Source organism: Lonchura striata, chromosome 2 (genome assembly GCF_050655825.1).
Source record: "Lonchura striata isolate lonStrDom1 chromosome 2, ASM5065582v1, whole genome shotgun sequence".
Lineage (NCBI taxonomy): Eukaryota > Metazoa > Chordata > Aves > Passeriformes > Estrildidae > Lonchura > Lonchura striata.
The window spans coordinates 152899324-152920308 of NC_140704.1; the positions used below are offsets into that span (position 1 = coordinate 152899324).

General features: G+C 41.1%; 1 protein-coding gene across 3 annotated transcripts in view; it reads right to left on the reverse strand.

Annotated features, from left to right (window-relative positions):
* SLC45A4 (solute carrier family 45 member 4) overlaps positions 1–20985 on the reverse strand; it is an 84305-nt gene that overhangs the window by 5828 nt on the left and 57492 nt on the right. For all 3 annotated transcript variants that reach the window (XM_021551489.4, XM_021551488.4, XM_021551490.3), the window contains exons 3-7: positions 6023–6211; positions 3428–3607; positions 2242–3317; positions 2043–2142; positions 830–1041 (exon numbers count right to left, since the gene is read on the reverse strand). In XM_021551489.4, coding sequence (XP_021407164.2) covers positions 830–1041; positions 2043–2142; positions 2242–3317; positions 3428–3607; positions 6023–6211 — 1757 coding nt within the window. The remainder of the gene's footprint in view (positions 1–829; positions 1042–2042; positions 2143–2241; positions 3318–3427; positions 3608–6022; positions 6212–20985) is intronic.

Genomic DNA, 20985 nt, shown 5'->3' on the forward strand with positions numbered 1-20985 from the left:
GAAACATGGTAGGAGATAGAACAATGGATGAAAGCAATACTTGAACACCAGAACTTTCCTCAAATTTCTCAGCCCCATGGTCAACTTCACATCATCTTTGTGCAGCACCATGACACAGCTCCAGAGCAAGAGCCTCCTTATCTGCTCATCAACAGCCTCCTCAGGACCCTGCAGCACAAGGCAGGTATTGACAGGGTCACTTCTAATCCACATCACCTCCAAGATTAGGTTTTGTAAAAATAATTTTACATGAAACATTTGGTGTTACATGAAACATTAATTCTATGATCATAGCAAGGAATCTCTGTCCCAGTCACAATTCAGGAACTTGTAATAAAACTTCCTCCTGTAATTTGTAATCCAAATGGAACAGTGGAATGACGCTGTTGGGAAGTAAAATCGTCCTTGTTTCCAGCAGAATTGTTTTGCTTTATGCATCCCCAAAATTACAGCTGCATTTCCAGACTCGCTTCAAAATCTAAGACTGTGAGAAACCTGAGTAACACTACCATACCACATCAAGACAGGAGTAACAACTAGATATATAGTACATATTCACTCCAATAATAATTTCTCTTCATCTGCCATACACACCCAGATTGTTTTATACCTCAGCACAGGAAAAGGCTATCATGACCCCCTCTGAGCCAACTCAATGCCATGACTATCTGATTTCAGCACCAGCTCCTGCTATTTAGTATCCATTCAAGCTTTAGTACAGATCCCAACCAATAATGGGATTTAACAAATCTATTTTGCCACCATCATCTTTAGAGAAACATGGATGTTCTGCCTTGATTCACATATATACTCCTAATATTTCACACACCTGTTTTATCTCATGGTATTGTCCCAAAAGCGCATAGGGGCAGTAGGAGATGCTCATGGAGACTATTCCCATTGTGCTGATCATTATCATGGTGACGTACACATTGGGGAACATGGCCATCACTGCAGTGCCAAGGGAAAAACCCAGCGTGCCCAGGATGTAGATCACTTTTATGCTAAGGTCGTAGTTGTCCAAGTATTTCTGCAATAAGGCTGCAGAGATAAAGAATAAAACAGGAATCAGAATGGTTTGAGTTGGAAGGGGCCTTAAAGACCATACAGTTGCAATCATCCCTGCAACAGGTTGTTGAAGGAACAGGTTGAAGGAACACCTTCTACTATCCCAGGTTGCCCAAGCCCATCCAACCTGGCCCTGAACTCTTTCAGGGATGGAGCAACCACAGCTTCTCTTGGCAACCTGTGCCAGGCCTCACCACCAAAGAATTTTTTCCCGGTAACCAATCTAAATCCACTTTTTTCTGTTTGAAGCTATTTCCCCTTAGATATCAGTTTACTCACTAAAATTTTTGGGGTTGATGTGGCAATGGCAGCCCTATATCCTGTTTAGGAGGTGGATGCTCAAATTTGGGCTGTTTGACCAGCACAGCCCAGCTCTCACTGGGAACAGGATGTGTTCCTGCTTCAGAAAGAGCCCATCCCCACAGAACTGAGCTGAGCAGACATGCCTGCTATGTGCTGCAAAAGGCAGAATTTACCTTTGGCAAAAACTCTCAATTTCAGAGCCTATTGCAAGTGCAAATTATCTGCAGAATGACTTTCAGAAATACATATTTATAATTTTGATTTAAAAACAGTCTTTGAAAGAGCCCTCTTGCATATGCTTAAATATTCTACCAAGCATGATTTTAGTTTCCTGAAGGCTTGTTAAATGCCACTCGATATCCTTTGATTTAATTTTGTGCTTTATGCCACTTAACCATCTGTTCTTATTTACACCTCTACATTTGGAGGACCTTTTTAACATTGATTCTTGAAGAAGCCCTTCCCCTTATGACCACAAGAAATGCTTTTCCAAAATATCCTTTACCTCAAACAAGGAGGTGGATGCCACTTGAAGCAACACTATTTCAGGAGGGCAAGGAGTTGGATGATCTTTGTGGGTCCCTTTCAACTCAGAATATGCCATAATTCACTTTTACCTTAGAAATACATGCATCAGGTGTATTCCACTGTGTGACTGCACAGTCTCTTACCTGAACAAACAGCAGCAGTAGCAGCATAAATCACTAGCCCCCAGCATCCCATCTGAACCCCAGCATTATAGGCATGCAGCTCAGTTGAGTTTGAAGGGGCCTGCAACAGACACAAACACCAACACCACTTTGTTGTATTGAGCACATCTCAGAAACGAGGGACTCTGAGTGGGTCTGCCCATGGGAACTGCTCTCCTACCTTTGGATCACCCTGGAAGATGACCTGTCCCATGAAATCCGTATAGAACACAGCTTCAGCAATGATGGAAAACCAAGTCAGGAGGTGGCAGACGCACAGTCTCAGCAGCTCCTTGGGCATCTTTAGCATCGACAGCCACAAGAGTCTGACGGTGGTTTCGGTCTCCCCCTCTTCGCTCTCCGTGTCCCCGCTGGAGTTGGTGGTGCCGCTCTGGTTGCGGTGCCGGCAGCGCTGCCGCTGCCGTTTCTGCATGTCGTAGATGTCGTTCATGCTGCGCGAGGACTTGATCAGGACGATGGCGTTGGCCCGGCGGAAGCGGTACCGGTGGGAGCCGATCTTGCCGTAGTACGAGAAGGTGTAGGACGGCTGCCGGTAGAACATGTGCCTGCGCCGCCGCATGGAGTTGGAAGTGCTGGATTGCTTCATGCCTATTCTGGCGTGGCCGTTGAGGAACTCTTTTGGTAGGGAGCCGTTGATGTTTGGGACTTTATCTTCATTTAAACGATTATCAAGCAACATTTCCTCCTCCTTCTCATTCTCCCTGAGGAAAGCAGACAGGTGGTTGAGCTTGGACTTCATGATCTCCTGGCTCGTGTTGTGGGGAGTGTTTGGATATGAAGCATCCTGAAAAATGGAGGGTTCGATGTCATGCAGGAAAAGCAGCTCCGATTCAATTTCCAATGTGGCATCAGGCATGTGCAGAACTGAGTCACTCTTGCTTCTCACAATGTTCACCTCAAGGAACTCCATATTGAGGTCATGCTCTGACTGAACCTCATCGTGGAACATGGAAGCTCCATACGGCTCTTCCTCACTAATTACATTCAGCCGATTCAAAGGGGGGAGACTGCCACTGAATTTGGCACTGGAAAGTGTGTCTCCTTCATCATCGATTCTGTCCTGCTGAGGGTTATATTGCTCTTCTTCAATGCTAAAAAGGTGGAGAGCAACGGAGACAGAGAAAATAATGGCTGCAAAGAAAAAAAGGACTTGCTCTTGAGATTTAAAAATGCTACCCAAGAAGGTCTGTGTCCAGTCCAGCCCTCCTAACATATAACCAATTGCTCCTCCAAGACCTGTGGAACAGAAAAAAATGAGAAGTGAGTTCAGGAAAAATCAATTCAGCCACAGCCTGGTCTTCAGGAAGAATGAACAGCTGCCAAAAATGTCTCAGCTAACTCCCTACCAGCTGAAAATGCATGGATGTTCAGGGCCATGTCTTGTTCTTCGCTGTCCACCACATCCAACAAATAGGCCCGAATTGGCCCTTCGGTTGCATCGGCACAGAAGTCCAACACCACAACCCCAAGCACCGTGAGAACTATTCCAATGGGCTGCTTGTCCGGGACATCACCAATAGCCAGACCTGGGGAGAAATGGGAGAGGTACCTGAGCATCTTATTTAAAAAGGGTAAATCCCTAAGAACAAGCTCAACACCTTAAGAGAGAGGTGGCCAACACGTTCACTGCAAACACTTCTTTATGGAGGAAAATGGCAATTTCAGCTCTTTGGCACAGCATCGTGGGAGGTCTGGGACATGGATGGTTTTTATGTTCTTAAGACTGACATTTATCAAAATGTTATTTTATAAAGCATCTCTCAAACCTCTGGGAACATTGGATATTATTTGTATTCCTCCCATGTATTTTCCATCAGATACTGAAGACTGTTTTTATAAAAGACAGCCATGGTGGGAGACGGAAGCATCCAAAATGACATATTTCATCTGTCAGATACATCCACAGGTAACTGCACTGCTGGCAGCATTCCTCAAACAACGTTTAATGTGCAGTAGTTGCAGGACACCAGGATAAAGTGAAATTTAACTCCTTCATCACGCTCTTTGCTTTTCTTAAGCATTTGTATTTTCTAGACAGTTATTTTTAAGCAAAACTTTTAAGGATGAAGCAACATGGATGTATTTTGCATTGCAAAAAGCATCAGTCAGCTTCTGTTGACAGCATGAGATGAAATGCTTTTTGTCTACAGAGTAGAAAGGCAGCATTAGTGCAGAGCTGGATAATTTGTCATGAGATGAACCAGTGACAAAAGCACAAATTACTCGAATCACAGAGATTTAGAAGTTATGCAGGTGAGGCTGATAAACCATTAGTATAACCGATTAAAATGTCTGTGGAAGGAGATGAACTGGTTAAGCCACCAAAAATCATCTAAATCTCAATCACTGATTCCTGCATATTGAATCCTCATTTATACCAAGCTAAAGAAGTTTGTAAGTGTTCTAGATTCAGCTGAACCCCACAGCAGAAAACACCAATGCTGCTTTAGATCTGCTGGAAACCTGAACAGGGCAGGAGAGAACAGGAGTTGGGTAAGGTGTTCTCCTGGGACATGGCTGTACCAAGATCAGTTCCCCTCCCTATGACTCCTACTGCCAGAGGCCATGTTATGAAAGAGGGTCTGATACAGTTTTTGCAGCATCTCCTGTTGTTCCAAACTGCAATCAGGATTGCAAGTAACTAGAGACTGAGGATAGGAAAGAGAAGAAGAAAAATTGACAATATTTTGTCCTGATTTTGTAGAAGACTTCAAAATCAGCCTATAAACTAAGCCTGAGGTTTGCTTGACAATATCAATGGCTTCTGATCTAAACTACTGTATGGAACTGAGAGCTTCTTATGACTGAACATCTTGTAAGAGGGTTGAAGTCTAACATCCTGCAAACATCTGGAGGAAGAGGAATAAGTCTTGGAGACACAACAACTAAATACAATTGAAGACAACTAAATACAATTAGTTATCAATTAGATATCAATTAGTTACAATTATTAGTTACAATTAGATATCAAACCATACAGTCACCCCAGGACAATGCCATATGATAACAATTCAAATAAATAATATTTATTGTTTTGAATAAATTAAAAAAGCACAAACTAAGTGTCATCTACTTGAACAGTTTGTCCACTGCACTTTGCAGAGAACTGAAGCCAATCATATGGCATTCCAGTATGGCTTTAACAGACTGAGCCAAGGCAACATTCCACTCATTTCCCTCAATTAGTAGACCTGTTTCACAATAGAACTGCATCTAACCCCAAAAAAGAGAGCCAAGAGGATGTTATTAGGTGCTAAGTTCCTTTTGTTTGCATTGGTCGAATAATTTTGTAAACATTTTCCTAAGTGTACTTGCTGTCACCTCTCCTACAATAAATTTACAAAGAGATTGTAGATTAAATTTGTAGTAAACTATGTTCAAGGGAAACTATTTTTACCAGCTTTGATGGGGGCTCAGGAAAAATTATGTTCCCACATACTTTTTGATAAACAAATATTAACTGTGTTCTGGACTTTTTCAATACCGGGTCTAAGAAAAGCACAAGAAAAAGTGAAAAGATAATTTTTGAAATAATGCTGGAAACAGGATGTGTTGCCAGATATGCATTAAAGGGAAAATGGATCACAACAGGAAACATTTCCCTGTGAACAGGTTGCTACAATTTTCCCATGTCAAGGATCGACCAAATTCGTCTCGGGAGTGCAAACATTATGCTGGCAACCATTGTATTAATAACATTGTTATTAATACCAGTTACAGCTACTATTGCACAATGCTCAGCACAGTGCTGTAACTCTGAGTTCATATAATAACAGGCAAGATGGATAGAGCTCAAGTGCAGGATTGTGGAGATTTCTAATCATTTTAACATTAAATATGAAGTAAACCAAGTGCAGAACATTATCTTTACTTCCTGCATTAAAATCTCAAAGCAGGTACATTAGCAGGGGATGCATATAAGGGATTTCCTTGTTATTTACCTATCACAGAGCCATTAAGGAAAAGTGCAACTCCAAAGAGGACACCAATGCAGAGAGCAAGGATAAAAGGCCGCCGGCGGCCCCAGCTCAGCGTGCAGCGGTCACTGGCTGAACCTATGAGTGGAGTGAAGATCAAGCCCAGGATAGGGCTGAGGAACCAAGTGAGACTGTAGTATTGTTCAGGAAGACCTAAAACAAAGACAAAAATGACAGAAAGGTTATGTGGTACACACCAAACATCAGACTCTATACATGAAGTTTTGTTACAGCATTGAAAATGTTAAATTTAGGATAATTTACCTACAGTGAATTCTTCCCAACTTAAAAACTCATTTAAGATTCTTTAGCAATGGTTAAAAAAACATCTAAGGAAAGCACAGATTGTTTGCCTTTCAAATACCTGGGCAATAAGAAGGTAACAATTGCAGTATTTCTGCTACTGAGTCCTCTATTGATTTGTGGAACATAAACCCAAAGATTTTAGGATGCCTGGAAGCTGCCTGGCTGTCACACACAGCTCCCCTGCTCGACAAAGATTCAAAATTGAACATTATAGTGGTGCTGCTTTCGTCTAAGACCACCCCCACAAAAGAGTTTTTAAAGATTTAATGGTCTGAGAGTGAAGGACAGAATTTGAATGTCTTATGAAATGTCCCATTTCTAATCACAAAAATGTTTACTTACAAAAATGAACAACAGTTCATTGCTAACAATTAGCAATTATTCATCAGCTTAGGTAAATCTAAGGTTTGCTCATCCCCATTTTGCTTTCTTGAAGAACAGAGATGACTATAGGATCAGATGGGAAGAAGTTAAAATCTACTACATAGCACTTACTAGAAAAACAACAACTTGCTAGAAATAATTTCTGGAGAAGAAAGAGCTCCCAAGCCCTGCTCTGCACATCCCCAGCACAGAGCAGTGGCCTGCAGATGGCAGACTGGCCACAGCAGCAGCCACGCCGGCCCCTCTGGGACCTGCCTCCCACTCGTTTATCAGCACAGGGCAGGTAACACTGACACAGGACTTAGAATAACGTTAAAAACAAAACAATCTATTTCTTGCAGTGCAACTGATGCCAACACAGAAAAACTCAGTGTCTTTTTCCCAGGAAGGAAAACCATTTATTATCCAAATCCATATTTGGTGAGCGCAAGCAGCATTTGACCTTTGCTAGCGAGATCAACCTGTACCTTGTGCTCCCTGTTCAGCACACTGAGGCGTCCATTACCAAGCAGGATTATACCAATCCCTGCCCAAAATAGCCTCTGATACAAATTTGGAAGTCTAATCTGCTGCTGTTTAAAGTAGCACCAAATCTTGACTAGAAACACTGACTTCTTCCATGAGACAGATCAGATTTTCCCAAGAGTGTTGCGCACACTCTGTGGTGATACAGAGATTATATTTTGGAAAACAAGCTATTTTTTGGCATAAATAATAAATTTCATCATCAGGATTCAAAATCCAGGTCTGAGGCCAAGGTCTGTGTGATTTGACCCAACTTTGGCTAATGAAAAAGCTAACAGTGATAGCTGCCCTAATGAGTCCAGAGTTATTGGAAGGGGCCTGCCCCTGCTGAAACTTCCCAACCTGTGTTTGCCATGAACCTTGTGCCACAGGGAATGGCATCGTGGTTCAGCCACCTTTCCCTGTTACAGGAAGCTGCAGGCCTGCACTGAGGCCAATACTCCATATGAGTACTTAGCATGGAACTGTTGATTCCTTTTGCACAGGATTTAGGCCCTTAGGAAAGGGCTGTTTGTACAGCTGGCACTGTGTTCACATCATGATTCAAATCGCTATCTCCTGCCTAGCTTTTGGTGATGCCTTGGCTGACATGGAATTATTAGCTGAGACATAACTCTGTGTGTTTGCATATTAGACCTAAAGCACTTGTTCAAGAAGCCATAGTGCCTCCAGACCCACAGCATTTATTTCCACCATCCAGCTTCTCTTCACAAACGCTATCCTCATCAAAGATGCAAGTCAGGAAGTCAGCAATTCAAGCAGAAGTGCAAGGAAAACTTCCATCCCCCTGTGTTTTAACACTCCCTTTTACTTCACCAGGTTCAACAGCTTCCCAAGCACACAAACAGGTTCAGGCTTAACACCTCATGTTTAACTGACACCTCACCTGCTCAAAGATGTTGACACTTATCAGTGTCTGAGCTGGCTTAATGATGGGGAAGAGGAAACATTTAGTTCAAGGCAAGTAAAACTAAAGGCTGGGCATGATTCATTTAGGGTGAATGATTTTTCTGCAGGACACAGAATAAATGGCAATGCATAAATACTCATCCCATTTAGCCTGCACAGAACCATCCTGGGAGCAGTGGTTAAGCACCCAAGGTCACTACTGTGTGAGGCCAAGTCCCTGCAGAGTCTGCTTCAAACACAGTGAGAGGCTGCAGCTTAACCAATGTCATGGATCTTTACGACAGTGATCACCAACATCTGGAATAACTTGATGGCGTTTCACTGCACAAGAGCTGTGTGTTGAAAGCAGACATTTCTTTTCTGAATTATGTTGTGACTCGTGAGTTATGAGCTGGGACGTCTCAATCAAGCTCATCCATCAGTAAACACTTGTGAGATGCTGGGACGGTTTTGCAGTAAATCATAGAGAGATGTTAAATAAACACAGAGGTGAAGACTGGCAAGAGCTCTGTCATCAGCCTAACAAGCCTCATCACATTTTATGTGAATAAACAACCAAATAGACATGTTTAAGTAAAAGGGACGCAAAGAGATTATCTTTAATAATCCAACATCCATTGAGACAATTTGTTTTAATGGAGACTGTGAGCAGAAACAACAAGGAAACACTGGTAGATCAGGGACACCAAGGGTTGGCACAGCTCACCGTCCCTCTGTCCTTGAAGCCACCACTTTGCCACTTTGTCTCCAGTCTGCAATGACACTTCTCTGTGGTTTAACAAAAAAAGAGTTCTGGAAACTCACAAACCATTTGAAATGATGACGTGAAATTATTTCTGCAGAGAACTAAATACAAATATTTCTCCTTCACTGTAAAACCTGCACATTTCTGAGCTGGACAGATAGGTGTTTTTAATGATTTATAGCCACAGCTAACTGTCATTAAAATGTCCTAAAATTATTTAAAAACATTCAGTACCTGACTTCAAGTACTTTCAAGATCAACTTTGCATATAATAACTCAAAATCAGATTAAGGTCTGGTTTGATTTTACAGGTCAATAAAAGGAAGGAAAAAAAGTTTTTTACCCAACCTTTGATGCATGACTAAAATTAATGAGTTTTATCTTTCCATGTGTGAGTCAGAGGAGAGAGACTGAAATGCTTTCTTGGGAAGAATTTATTTTTACTTATAGCAAAGGGTGATCTTCCTAACATCTAAGTACTATAAATAAAAGTCTAAATCTAAATATTTACAGTGAAAATGGCTTACTTTGCAGAAGACATGAATCTCAATGATTTCAGAACAGAGCCATGGATGTAGCTTTTATGGAAGGCTTAAAACCCCAAGAGCATTATGTTTCAAGATTATTTTTTAGAAAAAACACTTTGATTTTTTTTTTATTGAATTACTCATTAGCAGCCAAAATATCTATCTTTAGAAAAAGAAACCACGATAAAAATCTATACAAGAACTAAAAGCCCTATGCCAAGAAAAATGGAAGAATTTCTAAAAAGCTTTGAGTGCTCCCCCAAGTAAACAGGAAAGGGATAACTTTCAAGTGAAACACAAGCCATTCCCATAGATTGGGTAATGGCAGGAATCACTGACATGAACACAGCCTGCTTTCTCTCTTGCTGGAGAAGCCAAGCCATGGGACTGCTTCCATAAGCTAAATGGCAGGGCCCTGATAAATTGCATTCCAAGAGTAAGCCAATAGTTTATAAAGTCATCATGTGTGTTTTACATATAGTTATGTAAAATTCCAAACTGTTACCATTTATTAAGTGATGTGTATGGCTTTACTGTAAGTATGTTAACTGTGACTTTGTCACGTCAGAATGTAGTCATTTACTCAGGTGGAAAACAAATGAGTGGGGTTAGAGAAGATTTCTGGTGGGAAGTGGGTGCACATGAAAACTAAAATCAGTACAGGAAAAAATCAATCTGCTGTTGGGAGAATATCCTCCTCAAACTAACAGACTCTTCACCTAAGCAACACAGGCAGACAGAGCAATCATTGTAGCAATAGGCAGGAAAGTGAATTATCCAGAGTTTCCTTTGGTGTTTGCTTTCTAGATCTGAAAGTTGAGATTTATAATTGATAAACTCAGTCTGCCCAGTGAACCAAATCTCTGAAGAGCTCTAGTGCCCAGAAGGGTCTTCTCTGTACAGATTTAGGTGTCATCTCTAATGTCTGTGCTGAGCATTGTTGCTGGGAAATCCCACTTTTGCAAAGCTCACAGCCATGTTTCTACTGGGAGTTTTCTAGGAAAGAGCTTTCTGAGGCACTGAGCACAACCTCCACTGTCCCATGAAGTTAGACTTCAAAAGGTACCTCACAGATGTTCTTCCTAAAATTCACCCTTCATGCTGGCAGAGTCTGCAGGACCTTCATCATTTCAACAGTAGCTTGCTTTAGTGCTAGACATTTTTATATAAATGAGAACATTCCAGACAGACAAGGACAACTCCAACCCCGAAATACTATTCTTCCTTAAAAGTGGCTGCTCTAGTTTCAGTATCTTTCATATGTGCATACATGATATGCCTATTTAGGTTGGCGTGTGTGATTTGGCAGGAGAAGCAAAAAAAAAAAAAAAAAAAAAAGAGACTGAAAATTGAAATTCTTTAAAAAATTGTGTGTGTATACGTGTGTGTGTCTGTGTTTAAACAACAGAAACTCCCCTTTCCAGAAGTTTTCTGCCTCACAAGAATGACCTCCAAATAAGAAACATTTTAAGTTCTGTCTGCAAGGGTGTTACAAAGTTGAAGAAGGTAATTGCATATCCTAATGGTTCATTTCTCTGTATATGTATGCTGCTAAACCTACAGAATGTCACCATTTTATGCAATATTTTAAAATGTGAAGACGGTTCAGAAGGCAGCTGAGGCAGCAAAGACAACAATAAGCAGAAATGTAGAGACAGAAGGAATGTTTTGACACCAAGAATTTCCTTCTGACACCCCCATCAGTGGCAAGGACTCAGCTGGGGGGGGTGCATTTTAAATAAACTTGGCTATGGTTATGTGCTGGGCCAGCAGCCCTGCAGCATCCAATCTCTGACGTGCACAACAGATGCATGGATGCTGGCTTGGACTGGATTTCAAGGCAGCGCAGCCATGAGATTGTCATCCATTTGACAGCCTGTCCACAACCTCTTGCAGCCAGCAGTGAAATGTCCCAACTGCTGAGAGCTGCTGTATCCCCCTAGAACAGCCCACAGCTCAGCTGGGACTGCTTTTGTATGGCCAGGAGTGGTTCCACGCAGCACATGCCTTTACCAGAGGCTGCTGAGACACACATGCAGGCTCAAAGGCCAAAGCAGCTGCATCCCATTACCAATTTAATGCTGTTCCTTTATTTTTGTCTGTAATTTTCCACCTCCACACTTGCCTTGCCAGGTAGCAGCTCTTACAGCAAACTGCCATCCAGCAACTTGGAAAAGCAGCCTGGTGGCCTCACAGGGTGGGGGAATAATAACTGGAGGATTACTATTTAGCCTTTTACTGACAGCTAATATGAGGAAACACTGAGGAGGGAAAAAACATATTGGATAAACAAGGTTAGTATTTGTGGTGTGAACTGAATGTGGAGCAGGTCATGAGGCAGACTCAGAAGTCTCATACAAATCAGTGAGAAAAAAGAGCAAAACACAACAGCTTCTGTTAGGAGAGACGACTGCCACTGAGACCCTTGTAATATGGCATTTCCCAGCCAGCTACAAACAAACAGGACACTGGCTTCTAGTAAATAAGGGTTTGTTTTTTCCCAGACAAAAAAAGTGCCCAACAATAGTGGGACCAGCACTGCTCACAGTTCACAGGAAATGCTCACTGTGTCACCATCAGTCTAAGGGCTGCGTGAGGTCACGAGTTACATGGAAGAAAGATTAAGTCACATGCAGCAGTCTCTATTCAAAATCTCTTTTTGATAAGTTCTATTGGGGGAAAAATAGTTCTTTATAAGCTTAACAATAAGATCTGATATGGGAATAGGATGCTATGGTCCTATTTTCATTTGTTAGAAATCATCACCTAGAGACTTGTTTATACACTTTAAATAAACACCATACAAATTTCTGAATGAACACAAGACGCTGTCATGCTCTGCAAATGCTTTCTATTCCACAATTTCATCCTTGTAGAAAATACTGTGTGCTGCTAAAAATATTTCACATTGATTTGTTTAAAATTATATTGCTTATACAATTGCTTTGTTTAGACTATTTTTGAGGAGTGCACCAAGCAGAACCAATCCTTGTCAAAAAGCTGTGGAAAAGTTGTATTCGGGTATTTGTTTTTCATCTTATACATAAAAATAATAGGAACTACTGCAAACTGAAGCAGTTTAGTTGGAGGATCTATATGAGGAGTAGGAGTTTCAGAGCAATTTCATAAATTCAGCCAAATATGCATTCCCTTATATTTAAAGTGAAAATACAGGCTTGCCACACATTTGTGCTGCCCAGAGAAACTGCAAACAAGCTGGAATGCCTGTTTTGACACCATGAAACTTTGATCATATATTCTTTGCTTAATTCTATCTACCTTCAGATTTTAGAACTTTTAATGGCTTAGAGTGGGGCCCTGAGCTGCCAGAGAAACCATACCTGAGCCAACATATGTTGAACCAATGCACCGGAATGAACAGGCCCGACTGGTGGTCTGAGCACTACTGATCTACAGTCAGCACTTGTACATAGAGTTTGTTGCACCCATGAGAAACCACATTCTAACTTCTGGATTGAAACAGAAACTCTGACCAACAGGGAAGGGCTAAAAAAAAGCAAAGTAATTTCTCCTGGTGCCCATTACCATGATCTGAGCAGCAAGAGTACAAGCTTTTAAGAAGGAGATAATTTTAAGTATTTCTTGAAATCAGATCTGGCAGCACATGAGACAAGACAGCCTCTAATTTGCAGCCCTAATGCAGCAGTATCCTACAGCTGCTGGGGTGAGAAGAAATGAAGCTCATACAGGACTTGATTTTTAGATGAAAGGTTTGCTTTTCATTCAAAGACTCCTGCCCAGCCTGTATAAGGTATTTGCTCAAACCAAACACTTGTTCAGAACCTGCTTGGAAGAAGCAGCAAATAGAATAACACTGGTGAAAAACTGACCAACACTTGTGATCACAGGGCTCAGTTCAGTTGCAAGAGAGCAGGTGGAAGAACTCAGAACAAAACTGTGAAGTTTTTCATTGCTGCTTAGCTTCCTACATTAAAATGATTTCCCAGCAAACTGTCAGGCACCTTGATTCACTCAGTGTCTCAGGAACAACCTACTGCACCAACAGCATCTCAAAACTGTGGCTTCAATCTTCCCACTGGTAAAATTCACATCCTGAAATTCCTCTTGTGCCTGTCGAATCAGAGCTCTTGTGCTTAGCCTGTAGCATTCATGAGCTGTCAGCACATTTTTCCCATCTCACGGGCAGGAGTACGTGCGCTCTGCAAAAGCCAAACACTGCGGGAACACAAACGTCACCCACTTGCAAAAGTCTCTCCTCTCCCTCATCCCCCTCCTCTAAGGTCTTGTCAGCAGGGATGGCTGCACAAGGGCTGGGATGCTGAGCTCTCAGCTCACTCAGCTGCTCTGTTACTGCTCTGGGGGATATACAAGGCTGTCCCTTTGTGCAAACAAGGAATTTTTTGTGGGACACAAGACTGGAGGGATTATGGAGTTATGGCACTGAGGAGAGTGGTAATCAAGAGAACAAATGATTAATAGGAATATTATAGAGACATAAACATGGCACCACAAAAACTTGACATCCAAGGGCAAAAAAGCAGAAAATTCTTTCCAAAACTACCAGCAGAAGTCAGAAGTTAGACTATTCTCCACCCTGGAATAGTCAGGAAAAACCCAGAGGACCAAAGAGACACTTTGCAGGGGAGAGGGCTGGGGCACTGGCACTATCTGCCTTCAGGGATAGGAACCTGCTTCTTGCATTGCTGTGATATTCAAAGCTTCTACAGCACATTCAGGCCTTTGAAATGCACCCACATTTCTGCTTTAGTCACTCCCTATCATAGGGACAGGAATCAAGACAAAATCTGCATCTACGTTAGAGACATAGGAACAAATAATTAAGAGGAAAATTAAAATGATGATATTAGGTTAGAGATGTAGGAAAACTGTATGACATTTCCTTAAAACTTGTATTTCAAATTTTAGATTTCCTTAGGAGTTGGATGCAAGTAAGTCGACACTATTACAGAAGAATTAACTCCCGAAAATTTGGAAACTATTTCATGCCATGTCAGCACCTATAGTAGAGCCATCCATTTTGAAAGACCAGCTAAACTGGTAATAAAACAAAGCCCTTGCTCTTCAACAGCTTCAGTACAGAAATATTAGTGTGGTGTTTCACACAGAGAGTTCTGGAGGTGTTTTTAAGCTGCAGAAGAGTAATATTTCCTTCTGGCAAAACTATTCTGCCTTTTGAAACTCCCTATGCAATAGCATGCCAGCAGCAGCCACGGTGGGTTAAATAACACTTCTGGAAAATGGAATTAAGGAAATAAGTGACAGGCCTCTTAAAGGATTTCATAATCCAGCTCTCCCCTTTTCTGTCTTGTCTCTGCTCAATTATTGCTTCTCAGCCTCCTACAACTGTCCTCCCCTTCTCATATTTGGCAGCTGTGGGAGTCAGTGCTTCATTAAGCTCTGCTGCTGCATGGCTATTCTGCCAAAATTGTAGAAAGGTTTATGTGGCTTTCCTGACAATTTCTGGTTTAAAACCCAGTTTTATGGTGCTGTGTCAGGAAAGAGAAGCGTATGTTAAGAGAAGTGAGCCAAAGGTATGTGTGGAAGGGGGAGAGGGGAAGCAAAAGCCTGGGAACAGCTGAGATCTGAGGAATCAGAGAGAGAACACATGGGCAGATCTGCAGGCAGGCAAATGTGATTTTCCTTTTAGCATGATCACAAATGCTGTCAAGCATAGCTTTTAAAGCTTCCATTATTTATTTTAAAGTTTCTATTCCTCCTACTAACCTACTTCCAGAGGGGCAACCTATGGTAATTCAGGGAGAAGACTGTTTCTAGCTTACTGCCTTTATAACAACCCTGTTTCCTACTTCCTTATCCAATATTGACACATATGTCTATTACTTGATTTATTTGCTACTCCTGCTGCTGCAGAGGAGGAGGAATCAAAAGCAATGCATATAACCTGCCCTGCTCAAGGAAAGGCCACAGAATCAACTGCTGTTGTAGATTTTTTTTTTTTTTACCGTAGATAATTAGCAATTCCTATAGGTTCCACTGAATTATATCCTTATCAAACCCACAGTATTTATTTTTTCCAGGGTACAGTGTAAAGTGCCAACTTTACTGAAGACAGAAGCTGAATCTTTTATGCTCAAATACTGAGAATGCCAAAAAAGCTTTCCCCACATTGCAGCAGGAAAATAAGCTGCAGAGCGAGCAAGGAGACAACACTGCCAAGGGCTCCCACCTACTGCTGAAGCTGATTCACTCAACTTTGCCAGATTATCTGTGCTGTCCTTTTTGGCTCTTGGGAAACTTGTTTTTAACTTCTTACTCTCTCACTTATTAACCAATATTTAGAAATATATCACTTTGACACTAATAAGAAATTTGCATCACAGTGTTTAACAAGCTGAAATGGAATATAGATTAAATCTGATGCAACTTCCAGTGTGCTGAACCATCACTAATAAAAAATTTCTTTTTAACCACCACTGTTGAGCAGTTTTAAGGGTATATCAGAGGTGTTTACATCAAGCAAAACACTGAAAACTTTCTTCGGTGTTCCAGAAAAATACGGGTTGTGTTTTTTATTATAGAATCACTCAAGGCTGACTTCACAGTGTCAGGGTATTTATTCCCAGCCTGTCTCCTGCTGCTGGCTGGTTAAGCAAGCTGCAGACGCAGGACTCGAAGGTCACACACACAACATCAGCATCCATTTCTCTTCACTACTAAGTGTCTAAATGTATGCAGGCCCATGCATGAATGCAGCAGTCAATAAGCTGTTTCACCACACTGATCCTTCCCTTGCCCTTATGGGATGTAATTAAAAGGCATCAGCCGTACGTGCTGCCCCACTTGGGCTCGGCGCATTACGTAACGCTGCAGCGCTTCCCGCTCCTCTGGCTGCAAGATTACACATCAATTACTGTGACATGTGTTGCCTGAAGAGATGCAGCATCCCAGTTCATCCAAAGCTCAATAGGGCTTTTCGTCACTGTTTCTAGAATATTGACAAATTTATAAACGCGGAACTTTGGCTCAAATTCCCCGGAAATTCCCAAACCCAAGAAGTTTCTACACACAACAGAAAATCTTTCAGCAACCTACTCCTGTTAATCAACAGTGGAGCTTTTGTTGCAGTGATTAACACATTAATACCCTAGAATATGACCATCTACTTACATGGCCGAGTCAAATCTCAACCAAAAACTCTTGTTAACCCCTAGTTGTAACTCCAAGTAGAGTCAAATCTCAACTGACTTAAGGGAGCCCAGCAGCACCATGAGGCAGCAGTAGGTACAGCCTGTGCCCTCCTTGCTCTGGTGCTGTTCTGTTCCACAGGGCAAGGAGTTTGTGCTCAAAGGAAGCTTTGAGCACCATTCCACACTGCTCTACCCAGACCTCAAGGGTAGGTAAAAGTTGGATTGACATAACTAAGCAAGGGCTAGGAGATTCCAAATGCTCTGGGACTCGCTCATGGCCAAGACTTTTAAACCACCATTGTAGCAAACACTGGGCTAGAAGGCATCACCAAGATAATTCCAATTCACTGCAGCAGAAGTTTCCCCTGATTGTCTGTTCCACTCCACCAACTCCCAAGTACTAGGGAATCATAAAGGATCTGGTCCACTCTGCCAAACAAATGACTGGCATATACATAGTCCAGCATGGCATCTGCTCAGTGTACCCAGGAACAGAATTTGAAAAAGGAAGGCAAGCAGACTTGAGGGTAGCCAAAAAAGTATTTTTTTTGTTGAGCAGGCAGCCAGACAGAGTCCGGTCAGCACAATATTTGCGCCCTTGAATTGCAAGCAGCAAAGAAAACAGTTCACTTCCAGCCTCAAGAGTAAAATGCAAGGAGCTTGTCTCTGCACATTGATAAAAATCATTCTTTCCTTCCTCAGTTTTTAGACTTGACCACATGCTTGGAAGTCACATGAAAACATTGACTTAAGGAGGTGTTTTTTGGCCTGCGTACCCCTGCAGACACCATCTGAGAACGTTTTTCTTCCTGTGGATTAGTGACCAGACAGTTGATCTTTACATTTCAGCTGGGATCACATTTTCATAGTCCTTTTAAGGGTCAGAAGGTGCTGCAGGCAGCTCCTTCTACAATTACCCTGGGTGACCCAACAGAAAAAAATGTAATACCTAATAAATGTCATAGCTACCCAATATACACTTCATATTCCAAAATCCATTTTCCCCCCAAACTGCCAGAAAAGAAAAAAGCTGAATTGATCCTACCTACACTCCTTAGGCCACTGACATCATGCAGTTTCAAAGTGCTTTACTTCCCTTTTCAAGACTCAAAGCCTCCCAAAAAAGCACTAATTTCATGGCAGGCTTACAAAAAGTGTATTGTTACTTGTTACCAAGCTGAAAAATCAACCTTCTGGACTTTCTAAAAGCTTTTGGACTACAGGTTTGTTTATGATAGGAATAAACACTCTGTCTGTGATCATTTTGGTTATAACTGTGCTAATGGGAAGCTCTACCAGAAAGTCGTCAGAGAGTGGTAACACAGCATTTGCTTTTCAATTATTTACTGTTTTAAAAGTGTTGCTGAATTATGTGAATGAATATGTAAAGAAACACACTGATTCTTCTAACTCATTATTCATTGTTTGCTTTAAAAAAAAACCCAAACAGGCAAATTTTACAAATAACCTATCCTAAGCCGCTAAAGAGAAATGGAATTCTTCTGCGCAGTTGCCTTTATTGAGGTTAATTCCTCATGTGGCTACATCGAGCGGAACAGAAATCCTATTAGTGCTTTCCCTGTTTGCTGCAACAAATGAACAGCATGTTGGAGGTTGCAGGCACAGTTTTCCACATACACTGCTCCAGGAAAAACACAGCAGTTCACCAGAGGCTGTAACGATCTCTAGATATAAGAATGTGGATGATCAGAGAGAGAGTTTTAATCAAGTGAGGATTATCCCTGCCAAAAAATGTGGGTTTCCTCTGTAGCTATTGATGCCACCAACCACCAGCCTTGTGGTAAAGCATTATAGAAGATCATCCTCTCAGATGAAATTCTGCGGCTGATTAAAGACAGTGTTGGTGTTTATGGAACCTGCCTCAAACTTTCCTAACTTGCATGTTTTGGCTTGAACATTAACTTACGTGAAACACGTTCTATACATGTACAGGGGAGATTTAAAACCAGAGCTGCTTTCACATTGAAGTTTTCTAAATTCTAGTTAATAAAATCCTTGATCTTAATATTTTGAGCTTGTAGGGTCATACTACAGGGCTGCTCTCATAGGAAATTTTAGTAACTAGAGTCTCAAGCAGCACTCCAAATAACTCACTCACTGTGTCCCAGAGAAGTTGCTCCCCACCCTCACTCAGCTGATTAAAAATTATACAACTGCATTTGTACATGAAGGATAATGAGATCCATGGAGTCCCTTTGCACCAAATAACGTGATTTGATAGTCTGGAATAAAATGTAATAATACAAGATAAATATGACTTCTTACTGCAGACCCTTAAATGTGATCTTTACTCACATGTATTATGTTGCCCAATCAGTGAAACTACGCGTGGAAAGATAAATTTACCAATAAAACTTGAAGTTAAACAATCAGAGCACACCAACACAAATGACAGCAAATATTTCCTTTCCAAATATGCAAATTATGAGAGTTAGACCCCATTGGGGAGGAAGCAGAACAGAACTCTTTTCCATCAAACAGACAAGTGTTTTCATATATATTGTGAAAACCAGTTGTCTTTTATACAACTCTGCATGTGATTTGTTCTTGCCAATTAAATTTATGAAAGAATGGAACAAGTTATATATATTATATATACATGTGTATATTATTATATATGTCATTTATACATATATACAAGTTATATATAAGTTATAGGTGTAGCAACTCTGCATTATTCAGTCATCCAACAAAGATCCTGAATAATTTCTAAGATTCAAATCCAAATAATTTGCAAGATTTGGCAATCCTTTCATACCTGACAAACTCTTCTGGTGAATATTACAGCTTTAAAACATTTGAAAACTTATTTTAAACACATTTGCCACAGAATACACCATGCAGAAAAATAACTTTCCTCTCCAATTATCTCTATAACCTCTGGCATACACTGACTCTCTCCAGACCGATGGAGTCCCTGGCACAAAATTCATGATGCGTGACTGACTACCTCAGAGAAGGGGGAGCACTCGGTAGACTATTGCTTAATTAAATTACAGAGAAAGAACCACCCTCAGCCTTTTAACTGATTACATAACCTTATTTTATCATGCCAACCTCAAATATTGTGAAGGCTCCCCCATGCACTCCTTGAGTTTCTCTAAAGTTCCACAGTGAGATCGTATTGGGGGACCCAGGAAGTCATTGAGGAAGGGATGTCAACACTGCTGCTCACCACAGGCCTAGCCATGACCTCTGAGGTGTCAGCCAGTTTGGGCTTGAAAACTCTGTTTGTGGCATACTTCTGTTGGTTGTAATGGAAAGGAAAGGAATTTAAGTTCTCTTTTAATTTCATACTGATGATAGTTTCCTTCTGCTCTTATTTAAGGTCAGTATTAAGTCAACATTATTTGCTTTGTGTTAGAGGGTAGGTTTAGATTGGATATTAGGAAAAAATGCTACCCTGTGAGGGCTTGGCACAGGTTGCCCAGAGAAGCTGTGGCTGCCCCATCCCTGGAAATGTCCAAGACCAGGTTAGACAGAGCTCTGAGCACCCTGGGATAGTGGAAGGTTCCCTGCCCATGGCAGGGGGGTGGGACTGGATGGTCTTGAAGATTCCTTGCAGCCCAAGCCATTCTATGATTCTATTTTACAAAGACATTAATATCAAGAATACTCAAACTCTTTTTTCTAAAACAGCACATGTAGTGCAGAACCATTACAGAGGTGATAAACTGACACCAAAGTCTAGCAACCAGAAATTTATTCCTTTAAAGTTTTGCAGAATAATGACTTAAAGGGAGGAAAAAAGTGCAAAGCACACTGCATCTGCTCTTCTTTTCTGCTGCAGCTTGGAAGAAAACAGCAGATCAGATATTTCAGTGACATCCAATCACTGCACAAATTGTTTAAATTGCAGCTGAGTATGATAAACAATCATTTTGAAGTCACCTGATGCAATCCATATAAGACAGCAGGTATGCCTGTAATGACTCTTCCTTGCCAGAAAATGTCTGGCTTGGTAGGACACTGACTCCGAGTTTCCAAATCAGGTAAAGAAAACATAATGAATACCACAACTGTCTCCACTACAACTAATTAACTCCAGTAAACAATCATTTATCTGAATACTCAAGACACTTTGGTTTAAATTCATGAAGATTCTTCCCAGAGTGTCCAAGTTTAATACTAATTTTAGAATATGTAATTTAATATTTATTTTCATGCCACCTACATGAACTTGATCTGTATTCTCCAAAGAAATACTTTACTTTCCTTAAGTGTCCAGATATAACATTTGTAAAAGGTATTAAAACACTTCCAGATCAAGAGCTCATTTAAAGTAGGATATTTTTGGAATTTTCACATTATCCTGGGGGCAGGGGTGGGTAAACTCAATTCTGATAGAATTATTGAAAG